At 37.4% G+C, this 17,851-nt stretch overlaps 3 protein-coding genes across 3 annotated transcripts; 1 reads left to right on the top strand and 2 right to left on the bottom strand.

The window, feature by feature from the left end:
• Positions 1 to 3,844: 3,844 nt before the first annotated feature.
• On the bottom strand, positions 3,845 to 4,745 carry CBG27685 (the record flags this gene model as incomplete). Its single annotated transcript, XM_045239595.1, has 2 exons — positions 3,845 to 4,301; positions 4,609 to 4,745. The coding sequence occupies 2 exons, from the start codon at positions 4,743 to 4,745 to the stop codon at positions 3,845 to 3,847; spliced, it is 594 nt and encodes a 197-aa protein (XP_045099525.1).
• A 3,821-nt stretch (positions 4,746 to 8,566) lies between these two features.
• Positions 8,567 to 10,381, bottom strand: CBG14442 (the record flags this gene model as incomplete). Its single annotated transcript, XM_002644483.2, has 7 exons — positions 8,567 to 8,847; positions 9,044 to 9,122; positions 9,170 to 9,517; positions 9,623 to 9,843; positions 9,934 to 10,058; positions 10,198 to 10,257; positions 10,305 to 10,381. 7 exons carry the CDS (start codon positions 10,379 to 10,381, stop codon positions 8,567 to 8,569), a joined length of 1,191 nt encoding a protein of 396 aa, XP_002644529.2.
• Positions 10,382 to 14,747: 4,366 nt separating this feature from the next.
• CBG27684 lies at positions 14,748 to 16,868 on the top strand (the record flags this gene model as incomplete). Its single annotated transcript, XM_045239594.1, has 6 exons — positions 14,748 to 14,801; positions 14,918 to 15,088; positions 15,364 to 15,801; positions 15,891 to 16,493; positions 16,577 to 16,768; positions 16,815 to 16,868. The coding sequence occupies 6 exons, from the start codon at positions 14,748 to 14,750 to the stop codon at positions 16,866 to 16,868; spliced, it is 1,512 nt and encodes a 503-aa protein (XP_045099524.1).
• Between the last annotated feature and the right edge of the window lie 983 nt (positions 16,869 to 17,851).

Genomic DNA, 17,851 nt, shown 5'->3' with positions numbered 1-17,851 from the left:
TAGTCCAAAAATGGAAATTATTAGAGACGAAAACGGTGGGCATATCTCACTGCACGAAAAGAGGAGAATGATCCCCGTTGGGGTGTAGACACTATTAGACCTCACCAACATACTGATAAAATGACAACTTCCTCGCTTTTATCCCCTTCAAGAAAACGAAGTTTGAAAACAACATATCAAAAGTGGAAAGGACTTTTGGAACAACCTAATATTCACTTCCTAGATAGAACTTTTTTCCTGTCTGAGAATAAAAAACTTAGAATCCAATATCAAAACATTTTCCAGTTTCTAAACTTCGCACAAATATTTGGTGTTTACATCTGCTTTGGCTACTGTATTTCTTTCTTGTAGTACATATGTCGAGAGACAGATATTTGGATCCTTGCCGTTTCCCGGCGCCTCTGTGAGCAGACCAAATTTTGACAGTTTTGCCCTTAACTAAATTTCAGTTCCACATATAATTTCAATACGATATCTAGAAAAATCTTCGTAAAAACATTGTAGTTCTTCCGGATCACTGATTTTTTGCTTTTGATTCGTCATACTTCACTATTTTTTTGAAACTGAGCATATTGAGAAAAAATGTTTGTTGATTTGAGCAGATTTCTAATTCTGTAGATAGTGTTGCAGAAATTTTCTAGGATATAATGGGAGGAAAAAAAAAGTAAATGTTTGATGCGGAACTTGTGAAGCTGAAGTTGGTCATTTTTGAAGCCCTACAAAAGTATACCAGAATTGTTCAATTTGTCAGAAAATGTCAGAAGATACTAAACAAAACTAGATCTTCATTTTTGTAATTGGCATTTTCTTTGGCTGATTCCAGTCTCAGGAGATATGACGTTGGTTATGTATTTAACCAATATAAACAGTTTAAATTTTTTTCAGTGGAAGGTAGTCATTTTTGAAACACTACAAAAGTATTCCAGAATTGTTCCATTTGTCAGAAGATTTCAGAAAATACTAAACAAAACTAGATTTTTATTTTTTCAATTGATAACTTCTTTGCCTAATTCCAGTCTGAGGAGATACGTGGTACGTGGAAAAACGTTCCGGAAATGCCTCACTGCTGTGCCTTTAAAAACAGCCTAATATTGCTTTTCGATATTTACAAAAATGTGTCAGATATAAAAATGGAGATCTATTTCCGATTTGTGAATTCTGAAATGTTCAGAAAAAGTAAACACGTCTGGACTACTTCTGTAGATTTTTTAAAATGCTTACATTGTTTTTGATGTCATGCAAAAAGTCAGAATATCCAGTAACACCAATAGTTTTTTTCTTTTGTATCCACTTGCTCTAATGTAATTTCATTAACAAATTATTAACACACTTTCATTCAATTAAGCGCAAATAAACATAGTAATCATTCATTTATGATGTTCACAAGAACTGGTTCTGGAGTACACTCAAAAATCTCTATTGGGCCCTTTTTTTCAATTTCTGTGTCTGCCAGCCATGGATTATCGATAAGATTCATTTCAGATTCTGGATCCACTTCAGATGATATCGTCAGTCTGCTTTTGTACAGTAAAACTATGCATGTGTAGAGACAAATAGCTACAAACCAGAGAAGAAGAGCACAAGCATAAACTCGGCGCCCAACATATCCAATGCTATGCTCAGAAGATCTCAGCGACTCTTCTGGGAACATTTTAACGTTCTGAAATCTTTTTGGAAAATGTTGTTCAGGACCTGTATACTAATTTTCTTCAACATACCATGAGTAGAATCTTGAAAATTCAAATATTTAGTATCTCGTGTTGAATGGGAAGAAAGATTGAGAAGAAATTTCTAGGAAATGTCGTTTTCTCTTAAGCCACTAGAAAGGTTTCTAAGCAACAAAATGTGGAAAAGAGCAAATCTTGTGACTTTTTTTGAATGTGAATGTGACGAATTTTTGTTTTTGGTGGGAAGTGAAAATTATTGTGAACTTGAAAATGTCAGGTTTCGGCGAGAAGGACTTTGTGGGATTGAAATTGAAGCAGTCCATTGTTGAAATTTGCGTAGAACTAAAATTTTGTAAAAAAAATCTGGGGGACTGAACTTCCTATGTTAATGGATGAATAAATTTATATTGACTTTGGTTGAAAGCTTCGCAATCTCTCACTTCAAATTTCCAAACCATATTTATGAGCTCTTGTAGTCACAGAACTTCCAGTTCGTACGCTATTTTGTTGATAACAAAATTGCGAAACGGTCCATGTTTAACTGTTTTATCAAGTTTGCTAGTTCTCAAAGATGAAGTTAATGACCTGTTAGAGATCTAAAACCTAGATAAATCAGTCACTCTGGAAAAATCACTCAAAAAGCGTGAAAAACGGACAAAAATTCACTTGTTTTCATAATATAGTAGTTCTATCATAATTGCGTTTATGTTTATTTTCGGTTTTTTAAAACTTTTTCATCCAAAAATGTTTATTGTTGGAAAGTGCGTAATTGTCTGTCTCAAACTTGAGTTTTAAGCTTTTCAACACGAATATATACTTTTTGATACAATCAATGAAAATTGAAATGTAAACTGCGTTGTCCAGAAAAGAGGATTCCCAGTTTTCAATATTTGTGAAATTTCAAGTAAATTTAGTTCTCAAAAACAGAGAAAAGTTTACAACAAGTTTTCAAAATCTTATTTTAGAAACGCTTTATTCATCAATTTTCATTTAAATTCGCCATTTCCCGACTCCCCCATAAGATCGAGTTCATTTTCAACTTTATATGAAAACAATTACTTCCATTCTCAGGAACGTCCCCCAATTTTTTCTTTCCCGTTGTGTTTTATTTTTTCGTCCTCTCTCTTCGCTATCGATCCATCAGCACGGCAGATGGTGTTCATGACGTATACGTATGTGTGTGCGAGAAACAGTGGGGCAACGCGGCGAATGTCGCTCGCACACCCTATCTTCACCAGAAACGGCGGAAAATACCGTGCGGATTGAAGAGACACAGTTTCCTGTCGGGTCACTCGGGGCCTCTCGGTGGCTTAGTTCGAGTGTAGACATTGTGCGGAGGGAAGAAAGGCGAGAGAAGATAGAGGAAGAATTAGCATTCGCGTGGTGTGTAACACTAGCAGAAAAGAGCGAGCGGGCAAAAAATGGATGAGGCTAGTGTTTTCTCTCTAACCATTAGTTCAGATGGAGAGCTTATGTTAGAGAAAACGCATAATGCATTTGGCCGGCCCAGCACACAGCATCCCAGAGCGACAATTAACGGAAACCGCGCTCTGCTGTGAATACGGCTCCTATCTCCATAAACATTTCATTGGAAATCGCATTTTTGCTGTAATAGAGATAAAAAAATGTAATAGAGATAAAAAATAATAGAGATAAAAAAATAGTTGCCAGATTTGAATTTATTAAAACTCAGAAAAAAATTCGAACACGGATAAGATCAAGATCATCGTGAAAATGAAAATCTGTAATCAGAAATAAATTCAATTTCTTAATTAACGAATAAGATGAAATATAGAAGGTAGGGGGTTTGATTTCATAAGGGGAACAGGTGAAAAAAGTTACAGAAATTGAAGGAAAATAAAAATGAAAATAAAATCCAGGCATTTTCGAAACTGAAGAGTTGAAGAGAGGAAAATCAAATTTGCATTCAGTAACATTCCGAAAAGATTCAACGGATTTGAAGTAAACTTTGATGGCTGGTATCTGAAAAATAGTTTTTTTTCTGGAGAATGTTGAATATCGAAGACTTACTCAAATTTCAAAAATATTTGCACTAGAAGAAATCGGTTAGCAATTGATATAGACTATTTGTAGAAGAACTTTTTCCATGGTGGAAGTTATGAGTCTGAAATAATTTTTTGGTAATTTCTTCGCGTGCGTCATTTAAAAACTCACTTTCAGAGGTCCAAGCACAATTCGAAAATTTCAGGTTTCCGCTCGACCTGCTCTTCTTCTTCTTTTCCGATTTCGTTCTCCTCGACTTCTTCGGGCTCTTGATCATCGACCATTTCCGGCTCCATCCCTGGTTCTGGCTCCGGAAGTAGAAAAGGAGTCAGTTCCACGCGAAATTGATATTCCACGTATCCGAGAAGTGCCCAATTTTCAAATTTGTTCCTCTCGTCCGTGAAGACGGTTTCCCATTCCCCGCCGGGTATATTAGCGGCTTCCCGGAAAAATTGTTTCACAATTTTTTTCTTTCGCTGATTGTTAGGTCTAGCCAACAGCCGTTCCATTGTTGGAGCTCTTGGTTGGACGACACTGAATGTGACGTCACACCGAACATTTTCTAATTCTTCGCCAATGGCCGACATCACATATTTGTCAACTTTAGGATCATAATAGCAGCCGAAAACCCTGAAAAACACAGAGTTCGTTTTTAGGTTTTTCGTGAAAAAGTTGCGAAAACATATGTATTGCTCTGATAGAAATCTACCATAGACGGCGACTTTGAGCTCAGTTATCCTTGTTCCTTTGAAAGACATTGAATAATTTTCAACTAATAAATTATTAACCATAATGTTACCAACATTTTACCTGTTGACAGATTTTTGATATTGCTCATAGCAACTGTGATACTTGAGTTTGAAGTGCACGCATAGGTTGTGCTTCTAACAGAGCAAGTACTGTATTTTCATATTTTAAAAAATAAAAAAAAACTTACCAATATGTGTTCAGAATATCTTTTCCTGTTCCATAACAACGATCCGGAGCATTATAGAATTCTTTAATATTTTCTAAATCCAACCGAAGACTGATCACATTCTCCGCGTCTAGCTCTTCATCCTCGAAAAGATCCATTGTAGAGCGTACACACAAGATTAACGGTGTTCAGTGCAAAACAGAAGGTATGGTAGAAGGTAAGACAAAACAGAAGACAAGACAGAGCGTCTGTGTCTGTCCATAATTTTTTGGCAATTTTGGCAGGTGGAGAAGAGGGGGAAGGACGTGTGTTCGCTGACTAAGACGATCTGAGTGGTACAGAGAATATGTGTCATTTGTGTACACACAGCAGATGCTGCTTCCAAAAAGTGGTCAAAATATTTTTTATAAAACATTGCCGAGTGCTCCAAAAGAAACATGAATCTTTCTCCAAAACTTGTAAACAATTTTCAGAGACACCACAAAGAAATGAGAACTGGAGATTAATGATTTGTAATTTTTTAATTTAGTTTATCATGAAATTTCGGGCTTTTTCCGGGAAGAACGACTTCAACGATCTCATTGAGGTCCCAACGTTCCGATCGCGGTATAACGTTCCGACAACTATTATTCTTTGTGAATTATCTTTATTCAAACTTACTTGCAATCAAGCGCTATCGGAACGTTGGAGCCTTGACCAGATTAACAAAGTAGTTGTCAGAATTTGGTAGGACCGGCATTCCCATGTTGGGAATGCTCTTCCCTAAAAGAGCCAAAATTTGTGTGTTATATGATTATTTTTGTAACAAAAACTCACTGAATACCCGTACATCGTTGATCGTGACTTTGTGAGCACTACATTATTACCGAACATGTTTGATCATACTGAAAAGGCAATCAATCTTCAATGAGTCATCAAACTCTTCGTTTCTAGCTCCACATTCAGAACATTTTTGCTTCGACTGCTGTGATTTAAAAAACGTTGTCCGGCGGAAATCGATAATCCTTTCGGAAGCAAAACCAGGAATACACACGATTTCATCTCTAAGGATATCCACAGTTGTGCTGAAAAAGAAAAAAGTCACTGGCAGATTTATTTGAAACAGCAACGACAATGGCAGTTTACCGACGTCTACAATGCTTTAGTAAAAAAAACATCTATTTTTGAGAACAGATCTCATTTTGAAGAAAAGAATAATTAGGAATCTCAAATTGGTAGATTTTAAACATTTGTTAAACGAAACTTGTCCGCGTGGAGTACACGAGGTCTGCGGCAAGGCGTATTTGCTGCAGTTATTCAAATTTAACACGTTCTGATAATCGTAAAAATGAAACAATCTATCAACCGAACAAGCACATGTAAATAGGAAAAAAACAATTGAACATTGGACACACATTGGGTTCTGGGTTTGACCTTCCAGACAGTGGAGCATTTCTTTTACGGTGAAAATTACAAAATCTACTACTATATCCAGAATTGCCAATTTCCTGATAAACTTGTCAACTTTGATAGAAAATAAAAAAGAATGAGAGACCAGTGTTGAACGTTAAAAAACGAAAATTGCACCGATTGAATTTTTTGGCAAAATGCTTCAACAATATTCACACAATCCTTTTCCACGAAAAAAGGAAAATTGAGATGATTTTCAGGATCTCGCTAATAACCAGTAATCCAAAAACTTTCCTACATCTTCTAACTTGAAATTGCCGCCAAACTTAAAAACTATGCAAGCTTGTTCACAAATTTTCATTTTCCGTAACGTTAAGTCACAATAATGAATTTAGCAACTTTTCTCATAAACTTCCGAAACCATCCTACTTCTTCCACTGATATTGGCTCATTTGATGAAAGACCGGGATCATTTGTGGGTTCTTCCGCTTGTTAAGCTTAATTATCGTCGATGATATTTCTGATTTCCTCATTGTTTATTTGATGCACATGTCCAATTTGTTGCATTTCTCTAGCAGTATTTTCATCAAATAGCACATTTCGTTCATGTATGCTTGAATTATGTGATAGCTTGGGGTTTCGTCATCTGCAATAATATGTACTTCCCATTGAAATTGAACGGATTTACTACTTTCAATTGAAAAAGTGAGACGTGGGCGTCGAATACGGTCAAAAAATTCAATTCGTTCTTCAAGTAAAGCTCCCGTCAATTATTTGACCTCTTTTGCAGGCAAAACTTCTCTAGAATACTTCTCAGACACACAAAGCTGACAACTGTAAGCAAAAATTGGAAAATTTTAGAAATTACCATTGGCAACGGTACCAATCAATCTCTGAACTCCAAAAGAAGGTTGCTGAAAATACAAATTTATCAGGGCTAATCTTTCACTTTTCGGAAGGCATAAAACTGGAATGGGGCTTGAAGATCTGTTCACCACAATTATTGCAAGAACTCCTCTTGAATCGTCTGGATATTTGAAGAATCGAAGAAATATGATCTGAAATTATTTCTATCGCGAACACAGTGTTTTTTCCAGAATTCCACCTCTTCGACATTTCTCCAATCTCTGTGAAAGTCCATTACATGATTGAAAGCTGATGGCGGTGGTGTACGGTAGCTGGCTGTTTCATTTATACGGCAAATTGAATAGTCCTATTGAGTTTTATTATGTTTCTAGTGTCATTCATGGCCATCCTCCCTGGAACCAGAAACGTAAAACATTTTATTTGGAATTTTGAAATCGCTCATCCAAACTCAATAAACCAAGTAGACGACATTAGCAAATGGGTTTGCGACACGAATACTGCGTTCGTCTTGTTGATAACCGGTGGAGCCACTCGAGGAAGGACTTGGAGCATTTTTGAGATTTCTGATGATATATTTAAATGTCATTTTTTCATACATATACGCCAACACGTTTTCTGTTTAAAAATTGGAAAACTTAATTTCAGGAGGATGTTATATTTTTCGCTTCCTTTTTCATCGCGGCAAACATTTCTGCTATCAACTCCATTGTGCGGTTTTTCGGTTCCGTTCTAGGCTTCATCGAAAGTCTGATCGTCAACCCTCAGTTCCTCCCTGGACGGAATCTCTCATTTCTATAAGCAGTAGCCATCCAGAGGGTTTCACCTGGAATATCAAATAATTTAAAATTTTTTGGAGAATTGATCAAACATACCCATCGGGTCTCCCCATCAATCCATCAACATCAACCTAATCGTATTTTATTCTCTTTTGATGTCAAACAGTGTTGAGACGTGTCGCACAATGAGCCAAGTATAGTAGGAAAGAATATTGGGAAGACTTTCATACCTCACTTGTTTGAGACAATGTTCTTGTCTGAAGTCAGATTCACACTCAACATGAGTTCTTTTCGCTTTTTCTCATTTTCTCCTGATTTTTGAAAAACACAACTTTTTCTGATCTATTTTTTTCACTTCAAAGTCCTTTCTTACTGCTCTTTTCTTCTTTTTCTCCACAATACCTCGACCTTATTACACCCATTGATTCGTGATTTGAGGAGGTTGGATGCATGTTTCCCTTCAAAATGACAATTGCAAGGTAATAAGCAATGAGAGATTGGTCTTCTGGACTTCTTCTATCAAATTATCTCTCTTGCGTCCTTCTTATTATCAAACTGAAAAACGCGTACTTTAACAATAAACCTTATTTTTCATATTTAATAAAGAGAAAACACTTAAAGGAAAACTTGTTTTATTCCTTGCTACAATCGGAGGGTTGCTTGTCGGTATGGAGTACACTTTATTATTTTCATGAAATTGTAAAAATACGACAGTAAGCTTGAATTTAATCTAGGCACAGGAAAAACTGAAAATTGATAAGCAACAAATACAAAAAATGAAAATAGGAAAATCATCGGCTTCATGCTTTCAAGCAGGAAAATATAAGCACTGGGAACAAAGTTTTGAAGACGAAAATCGGGTTGACAAACAATTCCGACTATCATGGCTCAACGATTGGCAACACTCATGGCACGGATGCGAAAAATGGAATTATCGATAATTCTAATCAAAACATATCGATCATAGGATCGTCCACTTCGTCATCATCGTCTCTTGTCTCTTGCAACAGTCTAGTCATACCAGCTAAGAATCTGAAGAAATGTGCTGAGGGCGGCGTTTCTGACTCCCTGTCTTCAATTGGAGGAGAATCACTGGGAATAGCGACTCCCATCCATGGTACCCCATTTTCATTGTAGACCGTATCATCATCCGAATCATCAGAATCGGTTTCATAGGGAACAAAAAAATCGAAAAGACGCTCACGGCGTCTAGTCTGCGGAGACTTCCCTGAAAAATTGAAACTGGTTTAGTTTTATTTTCTATAGTCTATAGTATATAGTCTGCGTCTCGATTATTTGCTTTCAAAAACTTTAAAACTGATTGAAACAGATTTAAATTACAGTGTGCACTCAAACAATTTTCAGGGCGACTTATGCCAAGTTTTGTGTTTTCTGAATGCATTTTTTGTTTTTTTTTCTGATACCTGGATCAACAGTTCCGTCTGGAAGTTGATGTTTGTAGAAGCACTTGTTGCCAAACTTGCAGAATCCTCGTCGTCTGTTCTGTAAGAAAAAAACGTAATTTAGTCTATTATCAGACGTCAACTCACCTCATAATACTTGCAAATTTTCGTTTTCATGTTATCCTTGTACATATTGATGAGCAGCTCTTTCTCCTCTTTTTTTTCGACCCAAAATATCGAGGGGATCACATAGTCCGAATGTTGACGGCACTCTGGACAGGACCTCACGACTTCAGTGGCCATCAACGCTTGCTGGTCTCTTGATCTCCATCTGCGGATACACTCCAAACAGAAACAATGCTGGCATCCGTTCAATATCCCGAATCGCTTATTTTTCTTCAAAATTTTCTCCATACAAATTCCGCACGATTTCTCCTCGGACTCTTTTATCAAAAAAGCTTTTTCCATCTCGGCCAGATGGTTCGCGGTGCATTCCTGGAAAATAATAAATTTTTTTAAAAGTTGTTTTTTTCAATTAAATTTTCGAGCCTTTTCATTTTTGTTTTTGAAAACATGAAAGGAGACGAGACAAAAACACACCTGGTGATGCTTTTGTCGCAAATCTTGATCGAATGGATGCAGACACCAATGATTGCACAAATCACAGTAATCGCCATGAAGGAAGGCGCAGCTCACGTTCCTGCTTTCACAATTTCCAGTTCTCTCGTGATCTGAACACATCTGATCTGGTATGGCTGCTGACGACGACGTGGATTGGTCATTTAAGCTTGAAAGCAATGAGTGTAACATTGAAGATGATTCTGAAAAAAATCGATCTTAGGATGATGGAAACTGAATTCACTCGCTATTTGGGTACATTTTTCTTTGTATTCTCGTTTGATGAAACTAACCAGAAGGTATTGGCTTCTTCAGCCAACTGGGCACGAAAGCTGGCGCTTCCACATTGAATCTACTGGATTTGGAGTGTTGAGAAAGCTCGACATGCTTGAAGCGGCATACTTCACCGAATGTACATCTGAGAAACGATTTATTTTTCATTTATAAAGCTCTTTTTTTTGAATTTTTTTTGTTATTTTCGAGCAAAAAAAAAGATGCCCTTCATTTTTTTTTTGATTTCCAGCAAATTTTCAGCAGTTTCTCCCCTATTTACATACTTCCCAGCCAAATGGAATTGGCAAATATTGTTTCTCCGTGTTGTCTCTTCATGCCTGAATCTGAAAAACCACCGAAAATTTGATAATTTTCATGATAACTGTCTCACGTGCACGCGTTTCCCTTTGAACACGTTCCATTTGCAAAGTACCGGCAGTCTTCGCTTCTCGCCTGACGACGTGACATCTAAAACTTAATTTTAGTATATTTTTGAAAGAAAATAAAGAAAGCCATTAAAAAGCAGGGCGGAAATTTCACGAACAACGTTTAAGTGTAGTAGAGCGCACTTTCACTATCTATCTGTGAAAAAAAGCTTTTACTCGAAAATTGTTTTTTTTTAAATATTTTTCCTAAATTTCTGAGAGAAAAAAGATGTGAACTGTTTATTTCAAAATGATCAGTATATTTATTGATCGAGTTGTTAAAAAAAAAGCAGCATTTATTGACAACTGGGAAAACACCGATATGAAAGTGCTGAGAATTGACAAGAAATCATAAGGAGTTTTCAGAGAACAACGACTGCTAGGAAATACAAACAGTTCTTAGACCACATTCATTAGGAATGTATAGCGAAATAAATTTGTGGCACTAGCTACATGTCATCTTAAATATTAAAAAACTTCAAGTTACTCATCTTTTCTGGTTTGTTAAAAATCTACGAACAATTTTTTGAAAATCAGAAATCATGGAGGCAAGCTAATCGTGTTGGAAACCACAGCTTTTGATACGAAAATCACTCCATAACTAGTTTTTGGGTGAAAATGAGTAATTTTCAGAGTTACCACAAACAACCAGCACTGGACCTTCGCAATTCATAATGTGAAGCTTCCCGACAATTCGCCCATTTTTCGTATCAGTTTTTCAGCCTGATTTTTGACTTTTACAGCGATTTTTCAAGAAATTGGGCAAAAAAGTCCCCATCTCAGCTCGTGAGGATAGTCTTCAGCCTATATGAGAGCTAAGTCACACACCGCTAGAAAAAGAAGACTTTTCAGCCTGATTTTTGACTTTTACAGCGATTTTTTCAAGAAATTGGGCGAAAAAGTTCCCATCTCAGCTCGTGAGGATAGTCTTCAGCCCATATGAGAGCTAAGTCAAACACCGCTAGAAAAAGAAGACTGTTCAGCCTGATTTTTGACTTTTACAGCGATTTTTTCAAGAAATTGGGCGAAAAAGTTCCCATCTCAGCTCGTGAGGATAGTCTTCAGCCCATATGGCAGCTAAGTCAAACACCGCTAGAAAAAGAAGACTTTTCAGCTTGATTTTTGACTTTTACAGCGATTTTTTCAAGAAATTGGGCGAAAAAGTTCCCATCTCAGCTCGTGAGGATAGTCTTCAGCCCATATGAGAGCTAAGTCAAACACCGCTAGAAAAAGAAGACTTTTCAGCTTGATTTTTGACTTTTACAGCGATTTTTTCAAGAAATTGGGCGAAAAAGTTTCCATCTCAGCTCGTGAGGATAGTCTTCAGCCCATATGGCAGCTAAGTCAAACACCGCTAGAAAAAGAAGACTTTTCAGCTTGATTTTTGACTTTTACAGCGATTTTTTCAAGAAATTGGGCGAAAAAGTTTCCATCTCAGCTCGTGAGGATAGTCTTCAACCCATATGGCAGCTAAGTCAAACACCGCTAGAAAAAGAAGACTTTTCAGCTTGATTTTTGACTTTTACAGCGATTTTTTCAAGAAATTGGGCGAAAAAGTTCCCATCTCAGCTCGTGAGGATAGTCTTCAGCCTATATGGCAGCTAAGTCAAACACCGCTAGAAAAAGAAGACTTTTCAGCTCGATTTTTGACTTTTACAGCGATTTTTTCAAGAAATTGGGCGAAAAAGTTTCCATCTCAGCTCGTGAGGATAGTCTTCAGCCCATATGGCAGCTAAGTCAAACACCGCTAGAAAAAGAAGACTTTTCAGCTTGATTTTTGACTTTTACAGCGATTTTTTCAAGAAATTGGGCGAAAAAGTTTCCATCTCAGCTCGTGAGGATAGTCTTCAACCCATATGGCAGCTAAGTCAAACACCGCTAGAAAAAGAAGACTTTTCAGCTTGATTTTTGACTTTTACAGCGATTTTTTCAAGAAATTGGGCGAAAAAGTTTCCATCTCAGCTCGTGAGGATAGTCTTCAGCCCATATGGCAGCTAAGTCAAACACCGCTAGAAAAAGAAGACTTTTCAGCCTGATTTTTGACTTTTACAGCGATTTTTTCAAGAAATTGGGCGAAAAAGTTTCCATCTCAGCTCGTGAGGATAGTCTTCAGCCCATATGGCAGCTAAGTCAAACACCGCTAGAAAAAGAAGACTTTTCAGCCTGATTTTTGACTTTTACAGCGATTTTTTCAAGAAATTGGGCGAAAAAGTTCCCATCTCAGCTCGTGAGGATAGTCTTCAGCCCATATGGCAGCTAAGTCAAACACCGCTAGAAAAAGAAGACTTTTCAGCTTGATTTTTGACTTTTACAGCGATTTTTTCAAGAAATTGGGCGAAAAAGTTCCCATCTCAGCTCGTGAGGATAGTCTTCAACCCATATGGCAGCTAAGTCAAACACCGCTAGAAAAAGAAGACTTTTCAGCTTGATTTTTGACTTTTACAGCGATTTTTTCAAGAAATTGGGCGAAAAAGTTTCCATCTCAGCTCGTGAGGATAGTCTTCAACCCATATGGCAGCTAAGTCAACACCGCTAGAAAAAGAAGACTTTTCAGCTTGATTTTTGACTTTTACAGCGATTTTTTCAAGAAATTGGGCGAAAAAGTTTCCATCTCAGCTCGTGAGGATAGTCTTCAGCCCATATGGCAGCTAAGTCAAACACCGCTAGAAAAAGAAGACTTTTCAGCTTGATTTTTGACTTTTACAGCGATTTTTTCAAGAAATTGGGCGAAAAAGTTTCCATCTCAGCTCGTGAGGATAGTCTTCAGCCCATATGGCAGCTAAGTCAAACACCGCTAGAAAAAGAAGACTTTTCAGCCTGATTTTTGACTTTTACAGCGATTTTTTCAAGAAATTGGGCGAAAAAGTTTCCATCTCAGCTCGTGAGGATAGTCTTCAGCCCATATGGCAGCTAAGTCAAACACCGCTAGAAAAAGAAGACTTTTCAGCCTGATTTTTGACTTTTACAGCGATTTTTTCAAGAAATTGGGCGAAAAAGTTCCCATCTCAGCTCGTGAGGATAGTCTTCAGCCCATATGGCAGCTAAGTCAAACACCGCTAGAAAAAGAAGACTTTTCAGCTTGATTTTTGACTTTTACAGAGATTTTTTCAAGAAATTGGGCGAAAAAGTTCCCATCTCAGCTCGTGAGGATAGTCTTCAACCCATATGGCAGCTAAGTCAAACACCGCTAGAAAAAGAAGACTTTTCAGCTTGATTTTTGACTAAAATATGTCCAGTATTGCCTTAGATTTACCCTCCGCTGCAACACATTCATTTGAAAAAAATCTGCTTGTAATTACCAACCTTTTTAATATGAATTTTCGAGAGAATACTAGAAAATATGACTGAATTAACTCAATATTGTTATTGCAAATAAAGAAATCTTCAGTTGTCCTCGGGGAGTACACGAGAAAGTGCGGCGGAGCGCAAATGCGCTAATGGAGCAGTCGTGTTAGATCTTCCACAAACTGGAAACAGTATTATAAACTTCCTAAGTGTCACACTTCCCTGGGACAATTTTTCCGAAAATTGACATAACGCAAGCTTTCATTTTAAAATATAGGGACATTGAGCCTGGGGGTGTGTATTTTGAATTCTCTCATTCTACACTTCTGTCAGGTTTTTGACCCCATCCAACCTGAACCCATCTTCCCCACTTCAGTTTGTGTATTGTCATATGCATCTGCCACCTGCTTCTTTCGTTTCTGTTTGACCCTTTTATCTTTTCCCGAAAGTTTTGTTTTTTTTTCATTACGATGATGCTTTATCTTTTTTTTTGATTAGTAATTTCCCTTGTATCATTCATGTCTCTTTGATAATTTTTTTTCTTCAAAGTCCGCTTTTTACAGAACTCTCTGCATTTTGGCCAATAGGAGAAAGGGGGTAATTCTCTACGTGTTTTTATTGTTCTCGTTTGACCGTCTCATTAGTCCGTACGGTTGCGTGACGGTGTTTGCAGAATGAGTACCTTTCTTTCTTCGTCTCTTCATCTCCATTGTGCCTCCTCCCATTGTTTTTCGAAATGATCGATTGAGATTTTAGCGTCTTATGTTTGTTCTTTACAATCTTTTATTACTGTTTATTTTCATACCGAAAAAAAAATTTTGAAAAAAGAAAAAAAATTTTTGATTTTTAGCTCCGAAATGTTTTTAGACATTTTTTTCCGTAAGAAATTTTTTTCCGTTCAAAAATGTTCACAGAAAACCCAAAAAAAGCACTTCTAAACACGTTTTATGCTTAGCCCTGCTGGTCACTCACCCACTTTTTTCTACCCAAACATCGTAGCCAGATAAACACCGAGTGTCTTGTATAGAAACTACTGTATTTCCTGATTTCTTCATATTTCAAGTTAAATCAGTTTTCGAAACTCTAGTTTTCAAAATTTCAGATGCCCGGCAGGGGTACAACTGATGGACATGCCGGATCCAGTTTCCAATGATCAGACAATTTCAGCTATCGCACCGGTAAGTATCAATTAAAACAAAACGAAGTATTTTCATTCAACAAAAATCAGTCAACAAAAAATTGAAAATTACAGATATCGAATCAATCTTCGTCAACAAAAAATTGAAAATTACAGATATCGAATCAATCTTCGTCAACAAATCAGTTTCTCGACAACTTGCTTCACTATGAAACACCTTCACGCAGGTCTACTAAACGAGTCTCCGGAAATTGCAAGAGAGTTTCCTACTCCCCCAATCCACGGATCAAAAAACGACCCGTTGGGCGCCCACCATCCAATAAATCAGTAAGGGTTTTTTTCCAGTTAAAATCAATTTTAGTTTAATCTCTGATTCTGAATAAAAATTACCGCGAATGTTTGAACAGAACGGCCCCTTACAGGAACTTTGAGCTATTTTATTTCGGTTACCGTGAAAGATATCAGAACATTTCCACTTTGATACTTTGAAGTTTGATATTACGTTATCACTTTGTTGATTGACCACTTTTTGATATTTCTTCCAGTTATCGAGATAAATTGGATCAGAGCTAACAGTTGAAGGGTGTCCCTATATTATTCAGCACTACAGTAGAACTTCTAGAAGGACTATTCCATCACAGTCAGGTGCCTCTGTTTTCCAACGACTTCTGCCACCAGTTTCGCCACGCGGAAGAAGAATGAGGAAGAAAATATTCTCGCCGGAACCTGATCTGCCCGCCAAACGTCCTGTCGGCCGTCCCAAAGACCATCCATCCTTGGCAACATCGTTAGACAAAACTTGCAAGACTACACCAAAAAGATCCGTAGAATCTGAACCATCTGTGGGGAAGCAGAAATCCGAATCAGAGAATGATACCGAGAATGATAGAAACCTAAGCATCCTGAGCACACCACCGCCAGAAATGAAAGGTTTCAATTGCGAAAGTGCACAAGGAAAGCCGAGAAGATGTCGAAAACGAGCGATGTCTAGGCTCGACACTCATTCCATTTCTGATAGTGACGACGAACGTTCTAAAAAGGTAAGTTGTATATAATTCAAAGCAAGAAAAGCTGAATTCCCTTTTAACACATCTGATATGGCCTCTTTTCTACTTGACACTTTTTTCAGTTTCCAAGAAAGCCGAGAAAACCGAGAAAAGCTCGAAAAACAGGCTACTCGATGTTGGACCTGTACGCAGACTCCGACTATGAAGAGAGATGCAACAAGAAGTTTAATTCCAAAAAGCGAGAATTGGAAGCGGATGATGAAATGGAAGAGTTTGACCATCCTGCTTTGTTTTTCCGAAGGAGTATGAAATCGAGAGAAAATTATCCTTCTTCTGAAACTGATGCTGAGAAGCCAGCTGAAAATGGCTCACAAAAGTCGTCACTACCGGCTTCTGTCAATTTTGATGAGGAGAAGATGTTCAAAAGTGCCACGCACTTTGAAGGCTGCGTTGAAAAAATATTGTTGGAAAATCCAGGCTTATGTGTACATGAAACTCGAGTCAAACCAGCAGTTGTGGAGCAGCATACCGCTGTGGATATTCCTTCTTCCTCAACATCTAAAAAAGACGTGAAGGGTCTTCAATCACAAACTTCAACTCTAACTCCAGTTGTTGTGGACCAGAACACAAAAGATCTTTTGATTTTCCTCTTCCGAACAGATCCGTTTATGGCTGGAAACAGAACTCATCACTACTCGACAGTCCTTCATCTGACACCAGAACAGGTTCGTTTTTTTTTTTTGACAACGTTCTAAATTTCAATTAAACATTTCATTCAACTCCTAACAGACCAACATGAACTTTTAAGATTGCTCAATGGATTCGTGAGTATCACGCTCAAATTCTCGATAAGTATATGGAAGGATCAATTCAACTCGATGATCTCCCAAAAAAACTTCAAGAGCTTGAAAATGAATATCTTGGTCAACGAGCTCGGCTTCTGCATCATCCAGAGACGTCTCAACAGGTTGCAGATTTGTTGGAAATCGATTCAGCAATTGTGAGTTTAGTCAGATGTATTTTACAACTTTTTTTTTGTTTGTCAGGTTTCCGAATACATCAGCAAGCGCCAACAATGGGACCAAAATTTGAAAAAGTGACTGAATAGATCTGCTGTTTCTAGCCATGGAAGTTGTTCATTGACAAATTTTGATGAAAGTATATATTTCTATTGATGTAACTGAGTGTTTTCTTTTATAAGAATTTGTCCGGAACACTCTTTACTGTCATTTCCTGTGTATGCGTTTTATTCATTGATTGTTTTTAATCCACATGTTTCTCATTCTCAGAAGCTCATATCAGTCTTAATTGTATAATCTCTTCTAGAAAACATCCTTTAATATTTTAAGTCTTTCCTTGAAAAAATCTTTTTTCATGGTAAATTTGTTTTGATATTTGAAATACTAAAAATGAAAATTGGTACAGTCTAAATCCCGTGTTAATCTCAGCATCATCGGTTGGAACCGCATTTACAGAGGCGTAGTGGGACACATATTAGAAGAGGTACTGTGAGTTGTTTCAGTGCTAGTCTTACATTAAGGTTTTCCTGTTTTACGTCGTATCGAAGCCTTGCATTCAATTCCAGAATCAGTTCAAATCGCAATGCTCAGTGAATAAAGGAGCACTGGTCAATGAGAAGAGGGAAGAGAGTAGCTCTCAGGACGTTCTCCAGAAGTCTGCCTAGCCGAAGGTCACTAGCTGGAAACTTTTTGGTCAAAAATGAGAACAATTCGGAAATTCTACTCACCATGAAATATTGTTTTCGCGAAGCACTCAATCCCACCAAACATGTAGAGTTTGTAGTTTCCAGGTACAGTGATTGATTAACTCGCCAAATAGTTGTTATCGTGAGCTCTCGTTTTCTTCAGGTTTTCACTTTGTGACCATAACATTGGACATTCTTCAGTCTTCACCACTTCACAATGTCGAGTCACCCGTAGAAATTCGTTCTCCACCTTCTAGATGCCGTCTTCTGGTTTGCTGGCAACTACGATGCCAGTGTCTTGGGCCCAAGCCGGAACAGATAGCTAAATGCGGCGCGAACATATCCAGCGGCTAACACGATTAGTGCTAATTTCGTTTC

This window comes from Caenorhabditis briggsae (genome assembly GCF_000004555.2).
Source record: "Caenorhabditis briggsae complete genome, chrX, whole genome shotgun sequence".
Classification (NCBI taxonomy): Eukaryota; Metazoa; Nematoda; class Chromadorea; order Rhabditida; family Rhabditidae; genus Caenorhabditis; species Caenorhabditis briggsae.
Note: the sequence above shows the minus strand (reverse complement) of the source record. Positions and strands in the feature narration are given on the sequence as shown.